The 23,074-nt window shown below is 40.3% G+C and overlaps 1 protein-coding gene across 2 annotated transcripts; it reads right to left on the reverse strand.

The window, feature by feature from the left end:
• Positions 1–128: 128 nt before the first annotated feature.
• On the reverse strand, positions 129–21,962 carry inppl1a (inositol polyphosphate phosphatase-like 1a). 2 transcript variants are annotated; one of them, XM_088428088.1, is made up of 27 exons: positions 21,476–21,962; positions 15,957–16,020; positions 15,226–15,373; positions 15,059–15,140; positions 13,687–13,833; positions 13,363–13,453; positions 12,831–12,920; positions 12,322–12,420; positions 11,234–11,384; positions 10,989–11,095; positions 10,662–10,764; positions 10,265–10,461; positions 9,310–9,427; positions 8,332–8,428; positions 8,080–8,218; positions 7,896–7,995; positions 7,047–7,135; positions 6,819–6,900; positions 6,622–6,711; positions 6,272–6,385; positions 5,742–5,918; positions 5,460–5,615; positions 5,067–5,151; positions 4,525–4,611; positions 3,038–3,770; positions 2,405–2,538; positions 129–1,844 (listed from the first exon to the last, which is right to left on the reverse strand). In XM_088428088.1, the coding sequence occupies exons 1-27, from the start codon at positions 21,646–21,648 to the stop codon at positions 1,748–1,750; spliced, it is 3,750 nt and encodes a 1,249-aa protein (XP_088284214.1). In that variant the 5' UTR covers positions 21,649–21,962; the 3' UTR covers positions 129–1,747. The 2 variants fall into 2 exon arrangements, with proteins under 2 accessions (XP_088284214.1, XP_088284215.1); XM_088428089.1 differs by lacking the exons at positions 15,059–15,140; positions 15,226–15,373; positions 15,957–16,020; positions 21,476–21,962 and having other exon boundaries at positions 13,363–13,448; positions 13,687–13,802.
• Between the last annotated feature and the right edge of the window lie 1,112 nt (positions 21,963–23,074).

Here is a 23,074-nt window from a genome sequence, read left to right on the forward strand (position 1 = left end):
CATGACGTGATTTTTTTGTGTGTACTGTATAGCATCCTTTTTATGTGCATACATTACCAGGCCTCAGTCTGGAACACTTCCACGGCATCGCCTCTGCTTTTCTGATTACACAAACGAAGAAAACGAAGTAAGTAAACATGTTACCGTTTAATTGAAAAAGAACATGTAGCTATGCATTTTTCATTAACTTAACACAACCAAGGAGATGAGACTAAGAAAGAAACAAGAAGTGATGCAAACACACGCAGGGTGATAAAGCGACAGTAATGTGTGACAAACGGAGTTTTTGAACAAGAATATGTATTATTATGGCTAATCTGGACAGGGATGACAGCACAGTATATGAAAGTCTCCTGCTCACACAGCATATCATTTGAAACAATTTTACAGGCCACATATTACAGCAATAGGTTAATTCAACTGACGATTTAAGTCGCTATAACGACTTTAGTCGTAGTAGTTCAAGAACTAATAAAACTAACTTGGTCAAGTAATTTAACATTAGTTTCTGTGTGTGTGTGTGTTTCGTAGGGTGACACAATACTGCGGAGTGTTCAAAACTTGACTGTCAGCTGGTTTTCAGTCATGAGCTCGTTTGGGCTAATGGTTTAGCAGCACCATCTAGTGGTTATATCACCAATGCCACAAAACCAGAAAAAAAATCCTTTCCGCTCATTTTTCATGACCGCTTGCGCGAGTGCAAATGACGTCATGGTCCACGTCTACTATAAAATATTCAGTCTGAAATGCATTTTTTTGGTGACCACTCGTTCTTGCAAGTCTACACTACAGTTCATCAGTGAATCTACTTTGCTTTAAGCAATTCAGTAAAAACTGCTCTATTTCACATTAGAATGTGACCAAAGTCCAAGAAACCTGGGCTTCACCTGCACAGTAAAATCAAGTGTGGAAAAGAGAAACGGAAAGGCCAACCGGTCGGTAGTTGTCGTCCCTTTTCGAGCATGTGGGCGCACAGTGATTTGAGCATCGAAATGTCACATGCGAGCTGAAATACCAACATGAAGTTGAAGTGTGCTTCAGAAACCACTGCCGATGTTGTGCGCACTTAGAGCTCTTCAATACTGTTTGCTCCATTATCCCTTTAACCTTTCAAAAAAAAAGATAAATACTGGGAAACGAAACTGACGTCCAACGTGAAAAAGATTTGAGTTCAGTCCGCATGTCGTTTCCGCTCCATTTTAAGGCAGCTGACACTTTCAGTTTGTCTCTTTGCAGCTTGACATTTACCCTGAATGGGTTGACTTCCTCCCACATGACTTCCAGGTCTCAACCCCCGGCGAGAAAATACCTGAGACTTGGCTCGCTTTCTCATCAAGAGCGGTGGCGGCCACACAAGGCTTGAAATGTCAAGACGCGGGCACAGAAGGCGCCCATTTTTGCTCTTCTGCTGAGGTTGCTCGTATCACAAGTTAGAAGTGATGCCATGACGCGACCGATAAAAAGATTGCTTTTTAGTATCGTGTGATTTGCTTTTCTTCTTCTGTGATGCTGCAGCATCCAATGACCCGCAGGTATAAATAAGGCCACGAATATAACAACAGTTGAAGGATGTTTGAAAGAGGATGCTGTCAGCAAATCAAGTTGAGCGAAAAATGGGGAGTGCTCGCGCTCTCAGAAGGCACAAAGGACATCAAATGGCTCATTCCCATTCGGTTTCGCAGACATTTGGCCTTGTGGGAAGGCCGCATATTGTCTGAGTGCTTCGGAAAGTCCTCAGTGTCATTTGTTACAGTTTCTGTTGCTGTCTGAGGCTCTCCAACAAGATGCACTTGTGGGCGGGGTCAAGTACTCCTGCCTCTTCCAGGTCCTCCTCTGTGATGTCACTGCCAAATGAAGAAGAGAAGAAAAGTTTTCCTCTTTCCTGAATAAAATGTATGCGTAATTCACTACATATGCATCAATGTATGAAGTTACATATGTTAAAAAACAACAGTGTTCCATCCATTCATTTAATAATTTTCAACCGTTGTCACGGTTCAAGCCTGATCCGGGGTGATTTTGGGTAAAAGGCAGACGACACTTTGGACTTAGTGCCAACTGAATAATACTGATATACAGTGGTAGCTCGAGATACACTAATTCGTTCTGGGGTGGCTTTTGTAGAGGGATTGTTTTTTCATATCTTGGGTTCAGTTTCTTATGTACGTTATCTAGTTTGTATATATTGAGTTTTTCGTAAACTGGGACTTTCGCATCTTGTGGCACCACTGTATTGTATAATAGTTTGTTTTGTTTTTTTTATCTGAAGGTTGCGTTGAGGATCAATATCTTCTTCATTCATCTAGTAAATATCATACGTCTCTATATAACTTTCCACGCGATGTGCACACATCAAAACGGTGCGCACCTGAACGCAGTATATATACGGTATAAAAGCATGTACCTGAGAAACTCCAGGTCATCCCAGCCGTTGTGCAGGAGGCCTTGCTCATACCTCTCAAGTCCCAGTCTCTGCAGCCACTCCCCCACAGAAGAGTCCCCCACAGACAAAGATGAGCTGCTGCTACCCCAAAGTGCCTAAAAGGGGAAATTGTTTGATTTAATTCAATGTAAATTCAAAGCTTGCATGCCAAAATGCATGCAAACTTCAATTCCGATAGAGTTGGGACAGGTAAAAAGTTATTTAAAAGAGAACGCAAATCCCTTTGAACCTGTGTTGAATTGAATACGCTGGACTGGATAAGGTATTCACTCATTTTGAATTTGATGCTCTTTAACACATTTCAAAAAGTTAGGAGAGGGGCATCTTTGCCATTCTGCTACATCAGCTCTCATTTAACAACACTTAAGCATTGGGGAAAAAGGGACATTCATTTTATCGTACAAATTTCAGTTGCTCGAAAGTATGTGGTCAAACTTGCATTTGTAGACGTAGCGGCAACCTGTTAACTGACAACGGCTTTCTGAATGTTCTAGTTAGGAATGTGGCGATGCAGTTAAAATCCAGCCTGAGTGAGGACAAACGCATTGACAACATTCCCAATACAATACGTTATTTCAGCACGAAGCTTCTCACCTCTTCGGGAAGATCCTCAGCGATACTTTCGGTTATAGCATTTCTGGGTGGGAAAGTGCGACAGGACTCCAGACCTAAACCCAAGGCCTGCCCCCGAAGGGGGGGCGGTGCAGAAGGAGCGCGAGGAGGCTGTCCCGGAAACTCGGTGTCACTCAGTGTCTTTGCCATCTGCAGCACAGAACAAGACTGGTCGTCCAACACCCCGCCGCCGGAAGCTCCGCCTCGTCGGAAGCTTTCCCCGAGAGCCAGCGGCGCACCAGTTCCAACCGCGGGGATCTTAACTTCAGCGAGATCTGGGTGAAGTGAGCGGGGCTTCAAGAAAGGTGCCTCAACGGCCATCTCCATGGCACCCTTTGGGAGAGGAGGGGGTGGGAAATCCGGAGGGGGGCGATTAAGTGTGCTCCCTGTAGTGGCTCCCCCTTGTGCTCCTACACAGCCGCCTACATCATCCTCCGAGGACCCGTCCTCACTGATGGCACGAACCGTGTGACCTGCCATGGCTCTGCGAGGGTGAGACGGGCCAGCGGGGGCACATGGGGGTTTGGTCCGAGCTACAGCGATGGGAGGAGGGGCTTTCGTTGACTGGGGTGTGGCGGAGGTGGGAGACGGGAGAAGTTCAGATGACATAGCGGCGGCCGATTGATTGGGAACGCCTTCCAAAATGTAGTAAGCGGGGTTATTGTAGCTGTTCTTGCCAACGGATTGATCACCATCAGAAGAATCCTGTTTAGGTCTGAATACATGCAAAAAGAGAACAGCTGGTTGACATGGCATCATCCAAAATTGGCCCAAAAAAATATTAGTTCTTGTCCTGTTGTTATATAGGGTAGAATAAGACCTGTGTAGTCTGCTATTTAGTGGTGACTGGTGACCAGCCCACACCTGGATACTCACTGTTAGGTTCCCATCAAGTTACAGATATTCAAAGAAAAAATATATCCCAATATATTTTTAATAATTTTGAATTTGCAGATATTTTTGCAGGATTCAAGGGTTATCCTTAATCTCGTCAAAGACATTTTGGAACCTATCCCAGCTAGCTCTGGGTAGGATTGGATACACCTTGTACCGGTCTGAAACTAAAGCATGCTCATCTGGTCATCTGAGATGCACAACACTCGCAAAGGTAGTTTTGACATTAGTTTTGATCAACGAGAGAGGGTCACGTTGTCTCACTCTACAATGTGGTGATATCCTGAGCTTTATGAATTAGACTGTTTAATACCTATTCCACAAAAAAATAATATTACCCAGAATACTTTGATTAGTTGTGGCGCATAACCCGCCCCCCTCAAATTTGAGTTCCTTATTAAATTACTGTTACAGTGTTTTAGAAAAATAACGGTTTTATGATGGGAACATTTTACCTGGAAATGGATTGAAATAAACAATGAAAACAGGTCAACTTTTTTCACAGAAAAGATTCTTGTCAATGATTGATCAAAAAATGTTCCAATATACTGCGCTTGTGCTCAACATGCACGCACCGTGTAGCGGTTTCCTCCTTGCTGCTCTTCTCGCCCTCTTCATTGACCTTCCCGAGCTCTCCAAGCTGTTTCCGAACCATAGGTGGTCTGCAGAAGAGTATACAGTATATGCGTTAAATATTTATGTGAAATGAACTGTTAATGAATATGGAAGTCGTTCAATTAAAATACCACATTGTCAAAATCCTAGAAAAATATAGTATACAGAATCATAAGCACTTTTTAAGTCACACAACATTCATCGCTAACCCTCATTCCTAACAAGAGCGTAAAGTTGAAAAATTAATTATTTCGGGTGTGGCCTGCTACCAGTTGATCCATGCACTGAAGTAGTGAGGCTTCCCTCCTTATTACACACCTGTGACGTCCCGAAAATAACACAATACTTAATCATTCTAAGATCTGTATAATACCTCCTTATTACACAGCCATGAAATTATGAAAATAACACACTTCTCAAACATTTTAAGATCTATATTATGCAGGATGTGTGAAGTCACTAGACCATAGCGTACTGATTCCAATCTGAAGAGTGTACTAACTTCACATATTCATGGCCCACTCTTGATGACGTTGTAGATTTCCCTTTGGGTACACCTGTTTCATCTTTGTCCACACTGATCCATTCTGAAATAAAACGGAGTAGAAATTTCAACTTGGGCATTTCTCTATATCTTAACCAAATATTTGTAGGTACCGTATTTTTCGGATTGTAAATCGCAGTTTTTTCCATAGTTTGGCCGGGGGTGCGACTTATACTCTGGTGCGACTTATATATGTTTTTTTCCTTCTTAATTATGCATTTTTGGCTGGTGCGATTTATAATCCGGAGCGACGTATAATCCGAAAAATACGGTATTTGAAATAAGTAAGTGTGTCTGAACGTTTGGTCTGCATACATTTGAAAATTGCCCAATTACATCTTTTGTAGTTACCATAAAGTCTTTCCCTAGTTCCCATTCTTTCAGAGGGGACTCTGACCCTCATCGAGCCCCTGATGTTTCCTGTTTCCTCGCCTCGATGAGACAGGTAGGTGTGAAATTGCTGTGCTGTGCTGCCAATCATCGACTTCAGCGCCAACACACACTCTCCTGGTGGCGAAACAAACGCACAAGGCAATTTATGGCACAGCAAGTCCAGGTCAAGCCCTACAAGCCTAAGACACAAGTGACTATGAATTCAAGAGCCCAAAGTAAACAGAGACAATGTGCATTTACCGTAAGATTCATATCCATCCAGGGATTTCACAGTGAGCAGCAGGTGCTGGTCCTGAAGGTATTCGATCTCCGACAGAAGAGGTTTAAGCGTCGTCAGCTGCTTGTTGGACCAGCCCACGCGGAGGAAGTTGACATTATCACTACTCTGACTGTCGTTTTCGTAACTCTTCTTGAACTCTACATAAGAGGGACAGTGAGAGAAGCGCGGGGTAGAGGGGATCGGGAGAGGCGGCAAAGGGAAAAGAGAAGTAACGAGAGGGGGGGGGGAAACAATGGGTAACATTTCTATGGAATTTCGACCACATGTGCGACAAGAGTAGACAGGTGGAGGCAGGAGCAAAATGAGGCAAAATGGATGCTAGCTGTTACGGTATACTGACTGCCTGGAATAGGGGAGGGAGGTATAGAGACATGAAAAAGCAGAAAAAGATGAAGTTCTATTATAACTGGTAGGTGCTACAAGAAGTCTAAAGATTATGGGAGGTGATTGCCAGAGTGTCTACAAGTTAGAAAAATATGCATTGGCTCACCTTCCAAACATGTGGAGTAGAATTCAATGAAGAACTTGGTTCTGCTGGCCGTCTTCACTATAGCCTCGATGCTCTCAAATTCAATGTAAGCTTGTTCAGAAGATTTAGGCAAGCCTAGATCAAAACAGCCGGAGTGAAGTGGTTGTTCAACTTATAAATGGATGAGTGGCTTATGTTACACTGTAGTTTCATTTTCTAAACTAATTCTAGAACAGAAGAATGGGTCTTCTGTCACAGTAAAACTAAACAGGTGGTTGAAAAAAAATTATTATTATCATTCTGAAAGATAAAACTTATAGCAAAAGTTTACTAGTTGATAGTAAGATTTATTACATTTCCACCGTTTATACCTTTCTTGGATACAAACTGTGACGTCACGCCCACTTCAAATGTACCAAACACTGGGGAGTGGTCACTTGTCACAATATCATCGGTGCACCCTAAAAATACATATAATTAAAAAAGCATTGACAGGTGAATTTAATAGAAAGCTGAAAATAGACACTTCAAATATACTACTTCTGTGAGATGCTGTGAACTGTCTTACCATAGGAATTGCAAACAATGTGTGTTTCTGGGTAAGACTTCCACAAGATCCTGTCACACCAGGATGGAACATTAGTCCTCATCTGGAACAGACCGCAAAGAAGACACCACAGTTTTATACATGATCAGGATCCAGGTCAGGGGTTAGTGACTTACAATGAAAATCACAAATCAATAACAGTTGTCAAAAATGTGTGGGTGAAGTTTTGTTTTGAGTTTCTGAACACACCCCAGTGGCTTTCTGCTTCTGCCAAACATATGTGTCCCTCGAGCCACGTTCATATCGGTAGGTGGGTGGGAATGAGATCTCTTCCTCCGCTACAAGCAAGATGAAAGAATACATTTAAGACTTTACATTTAAGACTTTCAGAACGTACCTTAAGATAGTAAGCGATGAAAAACAGTTCTAAGCCTAAAAGGTTAGTACTTTTTGGTTTGCAAACTATGAGGGGAAATAGAGGACGCCGCAGCCTTAGTATGTTAAAGTTCATTTCACTTAATTAATAGTAAAACAGCCAAACATTGTGAGAAGTCCAATCAGTGCTTCAAAATACAACAACATCTACTTGATAATCTTTTGCTCCCAGTGAGTGAGCAGCGCCCAACGTAAACAAACACAGTGTTATTTGATTAACATGCTTTTTTTTGGGCAGTCGACCAACACTGCCTCGGCGGTCAACCACAATCGATGCATTGAGCACTTCTGGGTTAGGGCATCCACCTATGGTTGGGGATCCCATCTGGGCTTGCATATTCGCCTTGTGCGTGTATGAATCTGGGTACTACCAACTACAGCTTCCTCACACACTCCAAACACATGCACGGTTGGTTCGAAAACTATAATCTTCCCCATAGGTGTGAATGTAAACTGTTGCTTATATATACAGTATCTGCCTTGTGATTGGCTGGCGACCAGTTATGGGGGGTAGAATGGCTCCAATTTATGTCCAAAACTTGAGAAGGAGTAATATAGAAGATGGATGCCCTTCTATTTTGGCAGGCGTGGAAAAGCTCAAAAGCAGATATTTTGGAGAAAAAGTGGGATGTGTCAGTCAGTTGGACATGGAATTATACCAACCAAAGCGTAAAAATATTTTGTTCTTCTCCCTCTCCAGGTTTAGCTGGTCGACCTTAAGCAGCGGCTCAAACTCCTTCCTGTTAATGTAGTTAAGAATCTCCTGTCAAGACAAGCGCAAATATTATTAATAAATGAGGTTACAAACACTCAGCACAAGGGTGTGTCTTTGCGGGTTCTACTTCACCTGTATGTCCATGTCTAGCCTGTAGTTGAGGTCTCCCAGCCAGAAGAGATGAGTGAAGCGCAGCGAAATGTCAAAGGAACTCAGCTGTTTGTCTCCAAGTGAAAGCAGGCGCAAAATGTCCAGGTAGTTTTGGTTCCTCCTGCATGAGACCATTAGTAAATGTGTTTTAAATGGTCTCCACAATAGAAAAATATGGTACTAAATTCAAGTGTATGACTGTGTAGAGAGAAGGGGAAATAGTTGGTATGGTACCTTGCAATCTTTTCATTCCCTGAAGTCAAGTGACAATTCACAAAACCGAAAGATGTGCCATTGAACATGAAAGAGACACCCACAGCACCTTTGTTACCTGGGAAACAATGAATCAAATATTAACATGAAAGTTAGACATTGATCAGTTCAACTAGTGCTTCTCAATTATATTTTGCAAAACCCCAGGAAAGAAAAATAATTCTACAAGAATACCTAAAACTATTTCGATTTTAAAACTGACACCAGGAAAAAGCAATATAAAAACACTTTCAACAACTGTTAACTACTTTTTTTTAACAGTATTCATCAAGGTTAAAGGTTTGTCGAAGCAGAAAATACCCAAGTGCATCAAAGTGCCTGAAGAAAAGATGCCAATCCATATTTTATCACAATTACATTTCACATGGCAAAACCAAATCCTTTTCAATGTGGTCATCCGCGCCCCCCTTGGCATCGCTTGCACCCCTACAGGGGGGTGCGGCCCACTATTTGAGAAACACAGGGCGTTAAACCAACCAGCGAAAACAGAATTTCAACAGAATGTTTTATTAGCACTTTTAAACTAAAATATATTAACAAAAAGTATATAAAATCGTCACACTCATTTTAGGGTAATTTACACATTGTACACTGCAAAATTTTAACTGAATTAAGCATAAAAAATTTGAAATAATTCAAGAAGTGGATGTACACCTTTATTTTGTAATTAAAAGAACATACCAAATCACATTCTATATTTAAATAAACAAATCAAAATCATATAAAGCCATTGAAAAATGCCTGTCAGTGGTGCAAACGATTTAATACAGTACCAAGTTCATGATGGTGCAAGTCAGTGTTAATAGTTATCTGGTTATTGATGTGCCCTGTGATTGATTGGCAACTAATCGAGGGTATATTTGTACTGCCTTCCCTTTGCCCTCTTACCCTGAACAGGAACAGCAGTACAAAAAAAAATGGATGAGGTACTGAAATTACCAAGTGTATTGGCGATGCCAGTCTTGACACTGGACATTCCAACGTGGCTGATGCGGTTCTCATGTTCTGGCTTCACCAGCACAGCGATCTTTATGTTCCACAATGTCTGAACTGCTATCTAAAAGCAAGTAAAAGAAAATGCAGTTAATAAAATAGAAATTCCGTGTTTATTAACAAATATTTAAGAATCATTATTCACGAAGGCAACACATGTGGTTAGAATTGGACTGTTAAATGGTTCCAGAATCAAATGTCAGTTTTGGCCCTTCTGTGTGGCATTTGCATGTTCTCCCGGTACGTACGAGGGTTCCTTCCAGGTGCTTCCTCTGACAATCCCAAAAAATGCTTGTTCGACTAACACAGTCCTTCGTGGCAGGATCTGATGGAGGGGGGGGCTAGGGAAACGGGCTTCGGTTTTGCGCTGTGTAGCGTAATTAAACATCTGCGTCACCAGGTAGTGTTGTGGCGTTCTTATTGTCAATCTGTGCAGTGGTTGGGAACTTTACATTGCTGTCAACATTTTTTTTTTCAAAATTACATCAATGACTGTTTAAAAAAAAAATCACAATGTCTTATACGCTTATCTTCAGGTTGAAATGGTTAAGATATTGCTGTTAATGATCCAGATCAATGAAAATGTATCATTATTTTTTCATTTGATTTTTTTCAGCATCAAACAGTTATGTTTAATGGACTTACATTTATATAGTGCTTTCCTACCTTAGGGACTCTATAATATTTACGTAGATAATGATCTTGTTTTTGTCACCAAAGCGAGTGTGTGTGTGTGTGTGTGTGTGTGTGCGTGTGTCGTGTAAAAAAAAAAAATTGAGAAGCACTGGACCAAACTGAAGTCATCCATGTGTAAATGTGTATGTGAAAAGCTGATTTTGTCCTGTGACTTGCTAACAATCCATTAGAAAGTGGAAGCATGATGACAACACGCTTTCCTCACCGGTTTATAATCCAGTTCTGTATGTTCTTTCAACATGGCCCGTAACGACTCAACCCACTCCCGATCGCACACAGAGTTTTCTTGTGTGCCAAACGCATACAGGTCATGTGGAATAGTAACTGTCATCTCGTCCAGAGTCTTTCCGAGTCCTCGGCACAACACCCAAGAGGCCACTGATTTGGGAGCAGGAACCGAGCCTGTCAAAATATAGTGGATTAGTATTTGAACATTTTATGATAATAAAGGGATCAAAATATCAAACACTGTTTATATTGGATGCAGTTGTGTGAAAAATACAGGATTATAGTTACTGTTGATAATTCTATTACATAGAAATATTACAGAGGAGGTATGGCAATTGATACAGAGCAAACGCAATCCCTCGAAAATGTCTCACCCATGTTCCAGGTGCCGATGAAGACAGATATCATGTCAGGCTCATCCTGGTTGGAATGTTTGTTTTTCATCAACTGTAGCAGCTGGCAAAAGGCTTCTCGCTTCTAAAACACACATACAGACAAAAAATACACACGCTTAAACACCAACCTTTACAATGAAACATTTGGAACAAATGATCAAGTCCAGTATAACTGACACGCAAGATGACTCAATATTTTTTAATGCCAGAATAAGTTTGTGTTAGGTCTCATTTTTATGTTAAAAATAAGATTATACAGTAGATATGTATATGTATGTCCTTATGTATGTGTGTGCATGCAAAGACCTTGGCACTAGCAAATATGAAGTCTTTCCTTTGGCTCTTGTCCTTTTCCTTTTCAAAAACAATGCCCAGCTTATTCTGCACCCGCTGAGACTTAATCAGCTGACGGACTGAGAGGTCACCAGACAGAGTGATGGGAGGGAAGGAAAGGGCAGAGAGAAATAGAAACCGAAACAAGCATAATATGGTCAAATTGCAGTAAATTGCACTTGTTTGCGATGACAGTTACTTGGGTGTGTGCCGCTTACTTTTGTCATGTGTGAAAGTCGTCCAGTCTTCTTGGCTGTCCTTCACTTTCTTCATCACAACCAGTCGACCTCCTTCCACATCTACAGACAGAGTGTACTTCTGACTCTTGCCTATCTTGGTTAACTCTGTCAGGTAGACATCCAGTTTGACCTGAGGTGAGGGACAACACAACAAAAGGCGCTTGTTTACAAGTTCAGAAAATGTAGCTCATTTCAAAAGATTAAAAAACGTTTTTAAAACTGAAACAGCACTTTCAAATTCCAAAAAAATATTCTATAGTAAGCATCAACAAACAAACAAAATGAATGATCATCTGACATCCTTACTGAGATTTCAGAAACTTGATCATTTAAGATTTCAGATGTGACTCAAAACGTTTAATTTTAAATCATAGTTTTTGCACGTTTTGATCAATATTTTTGAACAAGTTTTCAGTGTGACGTAAAACTCTTGGCTGACTCTGTTGCTGTCCAAGAGGGTGAATCAAATGCCACATGTGGAACCCTCAGCGACAAAAATATCTCTATTCCTGTGCAAACAGGAAGCTGTTACGAAGAGTTCACCACACAGAATGCAAGACTGGCTGAGAGTTAAATATTTCAAATAAGTGGTGTCTGTTTATGACATCAGCCTTTTTCACAATATCCTCCTGTAATTTATTCCTGCTTGACACTTTTTTTTAATCACCAAAACTTTGCAAAATTACTAAAGTACTCTCTACTAATTTTACTATATACATGTCCTTCGAACCTCAAAGTTGTACCTAATATTTGGGTGAATGTGAGAACACCAACGGCAAATCCTTTTCGGGTGTGTGAAAACCAAAGACGATGCAAAAGGAAGAGCATTACAAACATCCCTTTGGGCTCTCATGACTCGTCTGGGAAACACTTCCTACTGTGTGATGAGCCATCCATGACTTAACAGTCTGATCAGAGTTCATGTCTGCAACAGCCCTTCCCTTCACAGCAGTTACTCATTAAATCAGGATTTGCAGCAGAAATGTCCATGATAAAACAATTACAGTGGAAATAACACACTTCTGAGGTTTCAAAAAAAAAAAAAAGGTGATGCAATGAATTAGTACCTCGAAGGGCTGCACAGGGATAGCTTTGCTGTGACGCATGGAGAGAGGTGGTGGGGAGCACAAGGTAGACAAACTCATGTCCTGAAGAGCTTTCAGGGCCTGAGGGCAGCATTATAGAATAAAAAAAGTAAGTATGTGTAAGAAAAAGATAAAAGTGAGACCACAAACACAAGATTTGCATTGTTCTGCAGTACATTGTTGGAGTCAACAAGGAAACAGAAAGCCATTTCCTGGATGTGACCTAATAGCAGCCAAGAAGGTGGAGCATCACTTAGGATAAGACATGTAGCTTGGTTGATCGCACTTAGTTTCCTTCCCTGTCGAAGCCTGTGTCCCATATAGAAGTCAACATAAAGTATTTGGCCGTAAGAATGGTAACACCAAGAGAGGAACAACAACGCTACACACTATATTTTATGAGTTGGAATGTGAACTGGTGATTATATACTGTAAATGAAACTCATACAGTAAATACAGTACATACAGTAGACGAAATGCATGCTGTTTACCTTCTTCTCTATAGATGACAGCAGGTCTTTCAGAATTGCCAGCTTGGTCACAAGGTTTTCTAACTCCTGATCTCCACCCTGATTCACTGACTGCAAAAAATATAAAGGTAATCATGTTTTCAAAGACGATAAACAAACCTTGTAAAGTAACAAGCAGTGATTTTAATGCAGCCAAAAAATCTTCAAGTATAAACATAGAATGTGTACACAATATCTGTTTCATTGGGATGCATTAATTTAATGACAGGATGACTTTTGTTTGACTAAGTATATGTTACTGTCCCAAGGGGAAAAGGGGCACATGACATCTGCTTAACTGCGGAGAACTGTGTATATCCTGGCTTCAGTGGTTGGAATGTTCAATAAAAGAACATGTTTGTATAGCAGAAAAGGTCACATAAATATTGTAACGAGTGACACATTCTTATTAAACTCAATTTGCATTCGAACGTTCCGGCTTCAAGCAAATCCATGATCAGTAAATCAGTTTTCAAAAAGGTGGTTATAACTACAAAAAAAAGGGAGGACATACTTGTTGGATCATCTTTGAGACCATGAAAGCACTCTGCTGATCGAAGACTTTTGACAGGATCTCGAGACCAGACAGGACCTTATCCACTTCCCTTTTCACGTGAGGCAAGGGAAGGGGGGTGGGGGTTTACAGAATAGTTGTGCTGAAGCATACAGTAATTTTTGCAGCAACAATGAGAAAAGTAAAAATCAAAACAAACAAACATTTCTCTTAACTCTACATCATGTTGTCCATCCACCACAAATTACCCCCTTGAGAGAATTTAAAGAAGCTGCACTGTAGCTGTGATAAAAATGTGAGAGTGTGACTGAATACCCCTCTCACCCATTGAGACGCTTGCAGGAGGCCACAAGTGTCTTGTTGAGGTGAGGCAGTGAGCAGGCTCCCTGTTTGACAGCTTCAAGGTCTAAAGCATAGCTTCCCTTCAGATATTCATGGGAGATCGTGCTCAAGCCATTAGCCGTCGGGGCACTGAAACACATACAAATGAAGTTGAAACACTAACATGTATTCTTAAGTCAAATTCATTGATATACACCCAAATTTAAGTGTAAAGCAAAATGTTATTTGAAGGGACTACAAATATGAATACTAAGCAGGTAAAAAAAACACACACTTATGCTCTTGATTTGAACTTACATGTAACCCGCCACATACCAATATGATGTTTAAGACTTCATTCAATGAAATTCCTTGATACCATAGACCAGACACACAACATTGCTACCAACCCTGAAAGGAATGTCACCTCGTTTTCCAAGCTATTTTACATTTTTGGATGAGGACTCTTAAACTTAGGATTTTGCAATTAGTATTATTGAATGTTATTGAATTTGCCTGAGATAGTTGCTTAAAACAAGACACTCACAAATTATTTCCATCACTGTTGCTTAATTTTGTCCAAAATAGAAAATGCTATGAAAAAAGTAACGTGTTTGTTCCTAGGAACAAAATGTCTTTTTTAAAATAACATTTTTCTTATGTGAATGTTCCAACAATTTATATTTATGGTGGGAGATTTTACTTTATATGACAAGCTTTCAATTTGTCTTTTTCATATTAGTCGATCAGGAGGTGCGACCTCTCCCTATGCAAAGCATGCGGCAAAATTTCACACCTTTTACTGTTTTCTGCAAGAGTACCTCGATACTGAAAATGTGTAGTGTGCGAGGATACCGTGCTGGATAAGGGCGTGCAGATTTCTAACAGAAAATCAAAAGTCTGACTCAGTTAAATACATACAACTATAATGATTAATCAAGCGAAAACTCATTGGTCATCATTTCAAGCTATGGCTGGCTTGACTTTCTTCCTGACTGTGCACTCCAAAAAGGAACTCAAGGCAGAAAAAAAAATACTCAGCTTTTTAACTTTGTTTTTAATTTGTTAGATTTATTTATTTATTTATTTTTTAATCAAGGCACTCATGTTACAGGAGAACTCGTTTCACTTCTACTCCAAGCACTCCATCAGGTGTGGGCACACACCGAAAAGACAGCGGCTTTTCGTCACACATACATTCATTTGTTAATCAAGTGCCTCTCACCTGGATGTGGCTTGGCATATACAAAGAGAAAGAAATATATGCACACAATTGTGTGTGTGCAGGCTGTGACTGAGCAAACTACATGTATTTAGTGAGTGATGCAAAGTCAAAGGATGAAGAAAGTTAGCCATTTAGTGATGCACTTCTTACCTGTCTGTGGGAGTGTCTGAATTGGGAGGAGTAGAGGTAGAGGCTGAGCGAGGTGGGAGGGGGGGCTTCTCATCCTCGCCATCTAACAACCAAAGGAGATGTTTGACCATGAGGTATGAGAACACAGGCCTCCCACTGCGCTTCTATTTAGTGAATCAGCGAGGTACCTGAATAGTCACGGTCATCGGGGATGGCGGTTTCCTCTCGGTCAACAGCGTAAAGCAGAGTGGTCACCAGGCCCTGGCTGGGCTGCAGGTACAACGACACAAGCTCTGGTAATGTTTTAAATCTCTTGGGCTGCACACCCTGTGACGTCTAGAAGGAAGACAAGGAGGATTTACCAAAACACAGAAGAAAAGAGGAAATGTTATTTTTGTACTACAGACATAGAACAAACTTGGCTAAAAAGTCCAGTCATGGTCTGGTGGCTCAAATAATTCAGTATTTCATGCTGCATAAGCAAATATGACCAGCAGTCTAAATATAGTTGAAATCAGGAGGAGGTGTGTTGGCATATTGCGCACAGATTCCAGTGAGGCTAGCCAAATGAATCTTGAAGCTGACAGAAAAAAAGTGAGTGTGAGACAACACAGTTTAAGCAGCAAAGTGTGACTGCAACGTTGGAGAACGGCATGGTGGCGTGTGCCTTGAAGGAATGTGGGTGGCATGTGGTGATGGTGTGCACGGCACAGCTGTTGAACAAGACACACAAAGAGACTGCTGTTGGCACAGTGTGTGCATGTGCGTGTCAAAGTGAGAGCTCAGAGCCAACCAAAGCATCTCTGCTTGCCTACCAGCTGCTACTGAAGCAAACACACTTTTTTCTTGCGTCCACATGCTGAACTGTGCACTGATTGTGCAGTATGTAAGTGGTTTTTCATGTGTGTCTTCTCTTTACCTGTACAGCCAAAAATCCTTCTTCATCTGGGAGTATTCTGTATGTGTGGACATGCTTCTGAAACCTGCACACAGGAGTAGAGAAATGCAAATGAACCTTTTTTACCCAAACAATACAGTCAGATATCCATATACAATACACTTGTACTTTACCACAACTAGTCGGAGCATACGTGTGTATGGTTGTGTAAGTTCAAAAATCGTGGGGGGCTGGAAATTTGAACCTGTTGCTGTCAATTAAACAGTGATTGTTGAAGTGTCAGGAATTAAAGAAAGAAACTGCTAAAGACACTAAATTTATTCAGTCATTTTTAAGCATTAAAGGTTAAAAATCATTCATTTGATGGCTAAATTATTTTTTATTGTACAATACTTTTAAAAACATTTTTTCACTAGCTGTTGTCTGAAAATGACATCAAATGTGCCCATGGCTCATGTAATAGATCCCCTTATAAACGTCACATGACCAATCCCAGAAAGCAGTTGAGCCTTGATAGATCATTAGCTGAGCATTGAGCATATGTGATGTCATGCCCATTGGCGGCGGCCTGGTTCAGTGACAGAGTGGTAGATTCAATCCTCAGCTAGCATGACCCTGCTGAAGCATTCTCAAGCAGGACAATGAACCCCATGGATTTGGCCAAGTAATATTCACAAGCTGGGCCATGACTGGTTGCTCCCTGAGTATTAACGGACATAGAAAATAATGACACTGCTAATTAACCACTATGTATTAGCTTTTTACTGCTAAAAAGGCTAAATAAGTATTCCTTTAAAAAATTGTGTTTTACAGTCATTTCAACATCAGCATGAACTGCCTTTCTGATTAAACACTTTTAGCCAGTGGTTCATCAATGTTGTGACATTGGGATCGCACAGCTATTGCTGTAAGCCTGCAGCTACGAGCTGAACATCAATGCATTTCATGTCTGCGCTTCATGTCTGCTCGGTGGACCGGACACAACATATTCAATTTGCCAAGCAAACCTTGTGGGTTATGTACACTTTGTCTCTGGCATTTGTCTGTTTAAGTGTGTGTGTTAAATAATTTGAATAGTCTGTCATTCAAGTTGACAATATGTTTTGCATACTTCTGTTTATACCCAGTGTTTGGACACTGACAGCAGAATGACTATTGATCAGGAATTCATCCTGCCTAAATCGCTCATTGTTTTTTTTCTCAAATCAGTGTCTGAAAGCAACAAACATATGAAATATTGACAAAGTTTCAAAAAATGCATCAATACATTTACTATATTCAGCGAAAACCTAAATTATGCCTCTAAAGAACCATCTTTATCGCACATACCACCTGAGACTACAGAAAGACTACGGTGAGCAGTGTTTTTTGTGTGTTTTTTTTTGTCTGCCACCAAAGAAGTAGCGTGTATACGATAGATGGTTTGATACAGCCATGGTTTTTTCATTAAAAAAAAAAAAATCACATATTTTTATTTGTTTCCTTAACGACCCACGGCAGTATTTCCTTCAAGGGTTCTCTACCAGAGGGCTGGGAACTTAAGAGCACAGGATTTTCAATATGTATATACATTTATAATACATTATAAATTAATACATTATATACATTAATAATCTATAAAGACAAGTAATTAGTACTAGTGGTAGCTCATCCATTGTGAACGTAAGCGTGCATTTGTCTTCCTGTTGAAAGCCTAACAAGATTCTCTATCGAAGTAAAATGTTTCAAGGGGGAGGGGAAGGAAAAAAAAACTAGGTTTACAGATAAAAGTCCCAAGGCTATGTGCTCTGTGTATGAACGTGTGTGTCTGTGAATGTATTCATAGCAACAGAGTATGTTTACAGTAAAAACCCAATCACTTAGCCTTACCAAAAATACCAACTCTTAGTCACAGTTCAATGTTAATTGTTTGTGGGAACTTTTCAAACAAGGGATCAAGTTACACTGTCTAATCAATTTTATAATATTTTTAATACACAGCTGCCCGCCTCCCAACCTCAAAAAATAGAGATGCACTGTAGTTTTAGCACACACATTTATATAAATTATATTGCAAGTAATTTTTCACCTGCACACAGAAACACAGAAATGTCGGTCTGAAATGCAACATGTTTAGACGCGCTACACTGTTACGAAGGGAGGTCTGTCTGACAGGAATTTCCAATTGGCTGAGGCTGTTCCACACTAGAGAGGAAATCACATATTATCAGTAAACATATTTCAACACCAGAAGGCATAGGCCTCTTTCGTTAACCACTACTGCCTAAATAAGAATGTCAACATCCATCAAGTGCTGAAAATTTGAGTCTTCAACATTTTATGGTTGTTGATCTTAGAAATAAACCAATTTATTAATAAATAGACCAATTAATTTAAAAAAAATTGCTTTGGTGCCAGCGGAGGTACAATTCTCCTCACTGTTGGATTGTGACCCACTCACCCCCTTGTTGAGAACATGATAAAAAGTTGACTCATATAGGTATTGGGTCATCAGTTTCCTGTGGGTAGTAATGCAAAGCAATACCTCAACCTGAACTACAAACTCTAGATGAAATATACGGTCCAGTGCAATATCCCTATTTCAATACCTTCATTAATTTACCATCTAGAATGCACACATGCAGTCATCAAATATATTAACAAAGCTTCCAAACCTATCTGTTGATGTTAAGAACCCACCTCAAATATATTAACAAAGCTTCCAAACCTATCTGTTGATGTTAAGCACTTGAAATTACTTCTGATAGGCAGGTTTCCATTTTACAGCTTAATTACAAAACCAAAAGTGATGCGTAATAGTGATAGCAAGAGTATCACACTCAAGGCCCAGGGGCCAATTGAGGCCTGCAGGATGATATGCTGCGGCCCCTTAGCTGGCATGAAGGTTTGACATAATGCTTTTTCTCCCCACTTATCATTTATGGGCTACCATAGCCCAGGATCGATGTATCATAGTATCAATAAAACTTAATTCTAAGTATATACAGTAAGTAATAAACCTTTAAATTAATTTAATTTAAGTGATCACAATAGTATCAATTAAACTTAATTCTAAGTGTATACAGTTAATTTATAAGCATTTCTTTGTTTTATTATATTGCCTACCTTATTATTTGCTCGATTATGAAATGTAGTCTGCTCAGGGAAGTGAACAGAGTAAGAATTTCATTGTGTGGTATTACTACGCATATGACAATAAAACTGTTGAATATAATTTTGAAATCAAGCTTCAGTGTTATTTTTACTACAATGACAGTAACTGACATTCTTACGTAGAATGTGGGAGGAAGGGAGAACATGCTAAAAGAACCTTGGCCAAGAGCTGAACCAAGACTATGTCAAAAAGACATGCCAGCCACATGAGCCACCTTCGGCTGTGATGCAGATCAAAAAGTGAACTTCACACATTGATTAAAGCTATAAGTCGTATCAGTGACAAAAAGTGGCAACTTCCTGAAAGAAAGAAATAAAAATCTAAATGGAGACAGACTGGGTTAAGCAGAAATGACGTGCAAAGAAATGAAGACTAACTAGCTTGAGAGAGCAGTCTCTTTAAACTCTCCAATACAAACACTCTTCCCTTCAGTGTCTTGGCACACATTCATCCAAAACCCACATGAAGGAAGCACACGGCTGTGTGTGAGTCACCCGGGCAAACACGCTTGCATGTACTATGCATTCAATATACAGACAATTATAGGATTCCAATGTGATGTTGAAACAGTTTGAGGAAGGCCATTTCTGGTCAAGGATGATTGTGCGCCTGTACACGGAGCAAGGTCGTTAAAGGGATACTTGGATGAGTATGGCAGAACTTGAGTTCGATCTCAATTAAATTAAACACCACACGCTAAGCAATCCATTAAAAACAAAAACTTCTTCTCGGTGAATTGTACAGAAATTCCCGCAGACCAAAAACTTGTAAAAAGTGAAAAGTGTTATCTGGTAATGTTTTATTATGCTTTCAGTGTTATTTTTCTTTATTAAATGGGCAGCCAAACTTGGTGTTTTTTGGAGGGCTGGAATGCATTGCTGATATTTCAACTTATTTCAATTAGAACATTTTATACTGTATAACAGTAAATTGAGACATAAGCCTAAATTCAGTAATTCTGAAACGTGACCAAGGTGAGCCAAAAGGGTAAGGTCTACACTTGCTGGCCATTGTCTGTTCCCATCCTCCACTACAGTAACGAACGTTGGGTTGTGAAGATTGCACATACAACCAGCTGCAGAAAGTACCGGTACCAGTGTTGTAATGAACTGTGAATTTTATTGGGCAAAAATTGACATGATACCATAATTTACATGTACCAGGACTTGGGGAAAAAAATACTCCAGCTCTGCATGACACCTGACTTGTACACAGTGAGTCAGTCAGCCAAGTAACGTTGCTACATTCACAGCCTAGCTCACTGAAAATAGCCCTTTTTGCTTTTGAAAAAGGACTATATGTGTACATTTTGGGCCCAGAAGGGGAGTACCTTGAAGAATGCATGGCTTGGCTTTATCAGTTTGTTCCATGGATTTTGGTGGACTCATCATACAACATTTGCCCCTTTTTACTGGAGGAACTAAAAAAAAAATTGCACATAAGGTTTCTTGAGATTAAACAAATTTCGAAAGTAGTCTTTCTCTATGAATGCTTAAAACACACCAATGAGTTTAAAAGATAAAGGCAAGACAGCTGACACTGCAGGCTCAAACTGAGATGCATGCATACGCAGCAAAAACAAACAAACAAAAAAAACAGCATGGGGTGAATGATCAGTCATGGATGTAGGTCAAGTCAATGACAGTCACGTGACCTGACCATGCCTGTAGTCTATGCTTGTGTAGAACTTGTATGACTTAAAGGGAGGCTTGTGACTTACCTTGCAGTTTTTAGGCATGCAACATTTATTTGAAAGGGACACATCATGAGCAGTTTTTCTTTTTTTTTTTGTCTAAATGTGCTTCTGTTTGTGAAGGGAGTGGTGGATAAATGTTATTTGGACAGAAGAAGATGTGGTTTTGATTTCAGCATGTAGGATGAATGGGGGGCTCTCTTACCAGCCAGCTTTAATTTAAAACAGGACACGTTTTAAACTAATGCTTTTCACTTTAAAAGCAATGTTGCACCCACACACTGAGCTGAGCGCCCTGTAAAAATGACGCTGCAGGCGACCACATCTATCAGAAGACAGACATGGGGAGATCTGTAGTGCATCGGTGCCATACTGATGTTTGAGCTTGAATGCATCTCTCTACCCAACTTTTTGTGTTCTCGAAGTAAAGTTGCGAGTACAGCCAATGAGACTACATTATTATCAAGTACAAATAAAAAAGAGCAGAACATTACATTACCTATACATTAATTATGGGTCTATGAAGGCATCACGACTGACTGTAATCAGGAACATTCATTAAAGTTAACATGTAATGACGGATCAAACGAAAAAAAGCAAGTTTGGACAGAAAACAAAGGCAAACACGACAACATGATTGTCTTAATACCGAAATGAGTTGTCGTTATGTTTTCTTACGATGAAGGTACTTACAAAACACACAAGGCGTAAGCCCCGTTGACACTCTCGCTGTCCCGTACTAAGAAGCTGCCGTCTCTCCCAGCGCGAGCCAGCAACTCCTCGGCGGCAGCTCGACTGAGGTCTCGGTGATACCACATCGGCGGTGCGGGCCCAAGTGGAGAAAGCCCGCCGCCACCTCCGGCCATGGCCACAGCCCCTCTAACCGGCGTCAAATGCTTCTCGACTAGTCCGAAAATGTCCCAGCTTGCCTCCGAAGGGGGAGAAAGTAAGACCGAGAGTTGAGAAGTGAGGTAAGAGGCGAAGACGTCGACGAGAACAAACGAAGTCGAGAAGTTTCCAAAGCTTTTTGAGTAAAGTTGTTCGCTGTGTGCGTCGTCTCGGTTCCTAAAAGGCTCGCCTGTCGCCACCCTCCTCTTTCGCTAGCCCAGCACGGAAATCTGCCTATGTAAATCCACACTGGAAAGCCGAGAACTGTCTTGGACAGCAGTGGACTCACTTCCATTCACTGTACACTTCAACTGTAAACACACTTAGACTTTCACAATAAAAGCAAGAATTTACCAATGACTTTTCATTCGTTTTATTTTGTATGCGCTTTTTGCATTGCATTTTGTCAAACACATAATTAGCTTTATAACACTTTTGTGAGTGCCGAATTATAGTTGAATGGTCTAACATTTGGCCATCTTACGTTGCCACCGACACTGCCTGTCTTGGTCGTCGTTTTGTCGTTTGCTTCTGTTTCTTTATTTTGTGTTTTTGCAGTACATTACTCCCCTCCTGCAGCGTTTTATTTGTTTAATATGGTTGATTTGTCGTACTTTTTGGATTTATGCGTTAATGATTTGTTTTTGATTTATTCCTGTGTTTGCAGCGTTACTTGCTGCGTGGGTTTGTATTCATTGGTTTGCTCTTTATTTGCTGTGCTTGCAACGTTCAGCCGTTTGCACTGCGGTTGCCACAATGATCAGTGGGATAGCCACCGTACATTGGAGTTATGGAGGTGTGTTTTTTAGTTTTGAGGGAAAAGGTCCATAGATTCTATTTTCAAATTAGGTTGTTGCATATGACAAAATGTGGGTGAAAAATAAAAATAGAATAGTATATACTGCATGTGTACGTTTGAAGTTGGCATTATTTTGACACTGTTCATATAATTGTCTCCTTCTTGTTCCAGGTTCAGTTCAAGAAAAATAGGCCCAAAGCCTGTTGCTGTGCCTGTCACCACCACGATTGAGTAATGGTGTTTGAGACAAATAGGTGATGGGCACTAGCAAAAGGGTCCTCATGTCATAGGTAAGGAAAATACAAATTCATTCATGTATTCCAACTGTACATCATTCCCTTTAAAATGATAGATTCATACATGCAGGTACCTCTATAATGAATGATGCTACAGCAATTTGAATGTTGCTTGTTTGAAATCCTTACTTAGAGAAAAACACATTTAAGGTTTTGGCACATACATCTTTCAATAATCCATAGCAACCAGTAGCTGGAAGTAATCAACCTCAAACTTTCGGGAACTGTTGACAGACCACTGGAAGTCACAGGTCACACAGAGACAAACAACCCAATCACAACGAATGAAAATTTTGCAAAACACCTTCC

The sequence above is a fragment of the Hippichthys cyanospilos genome, chromosome 11, assembly GCF_059441005.1.
Source record: "Hippichthys cyanospilos isolate Australia breed blue-spotted pipefish chromosome 11, RoL_Hcya_1.0, whole genome shotgun sequence".
Classification (NCBI taxonomy): domain Eukaryota; kingdom Metazoa; phylum Chordata; class Actinopteri; order Syngnathiformes; family Syngnathidae; genus Hippichthys; species Hippichthys cyanospilos.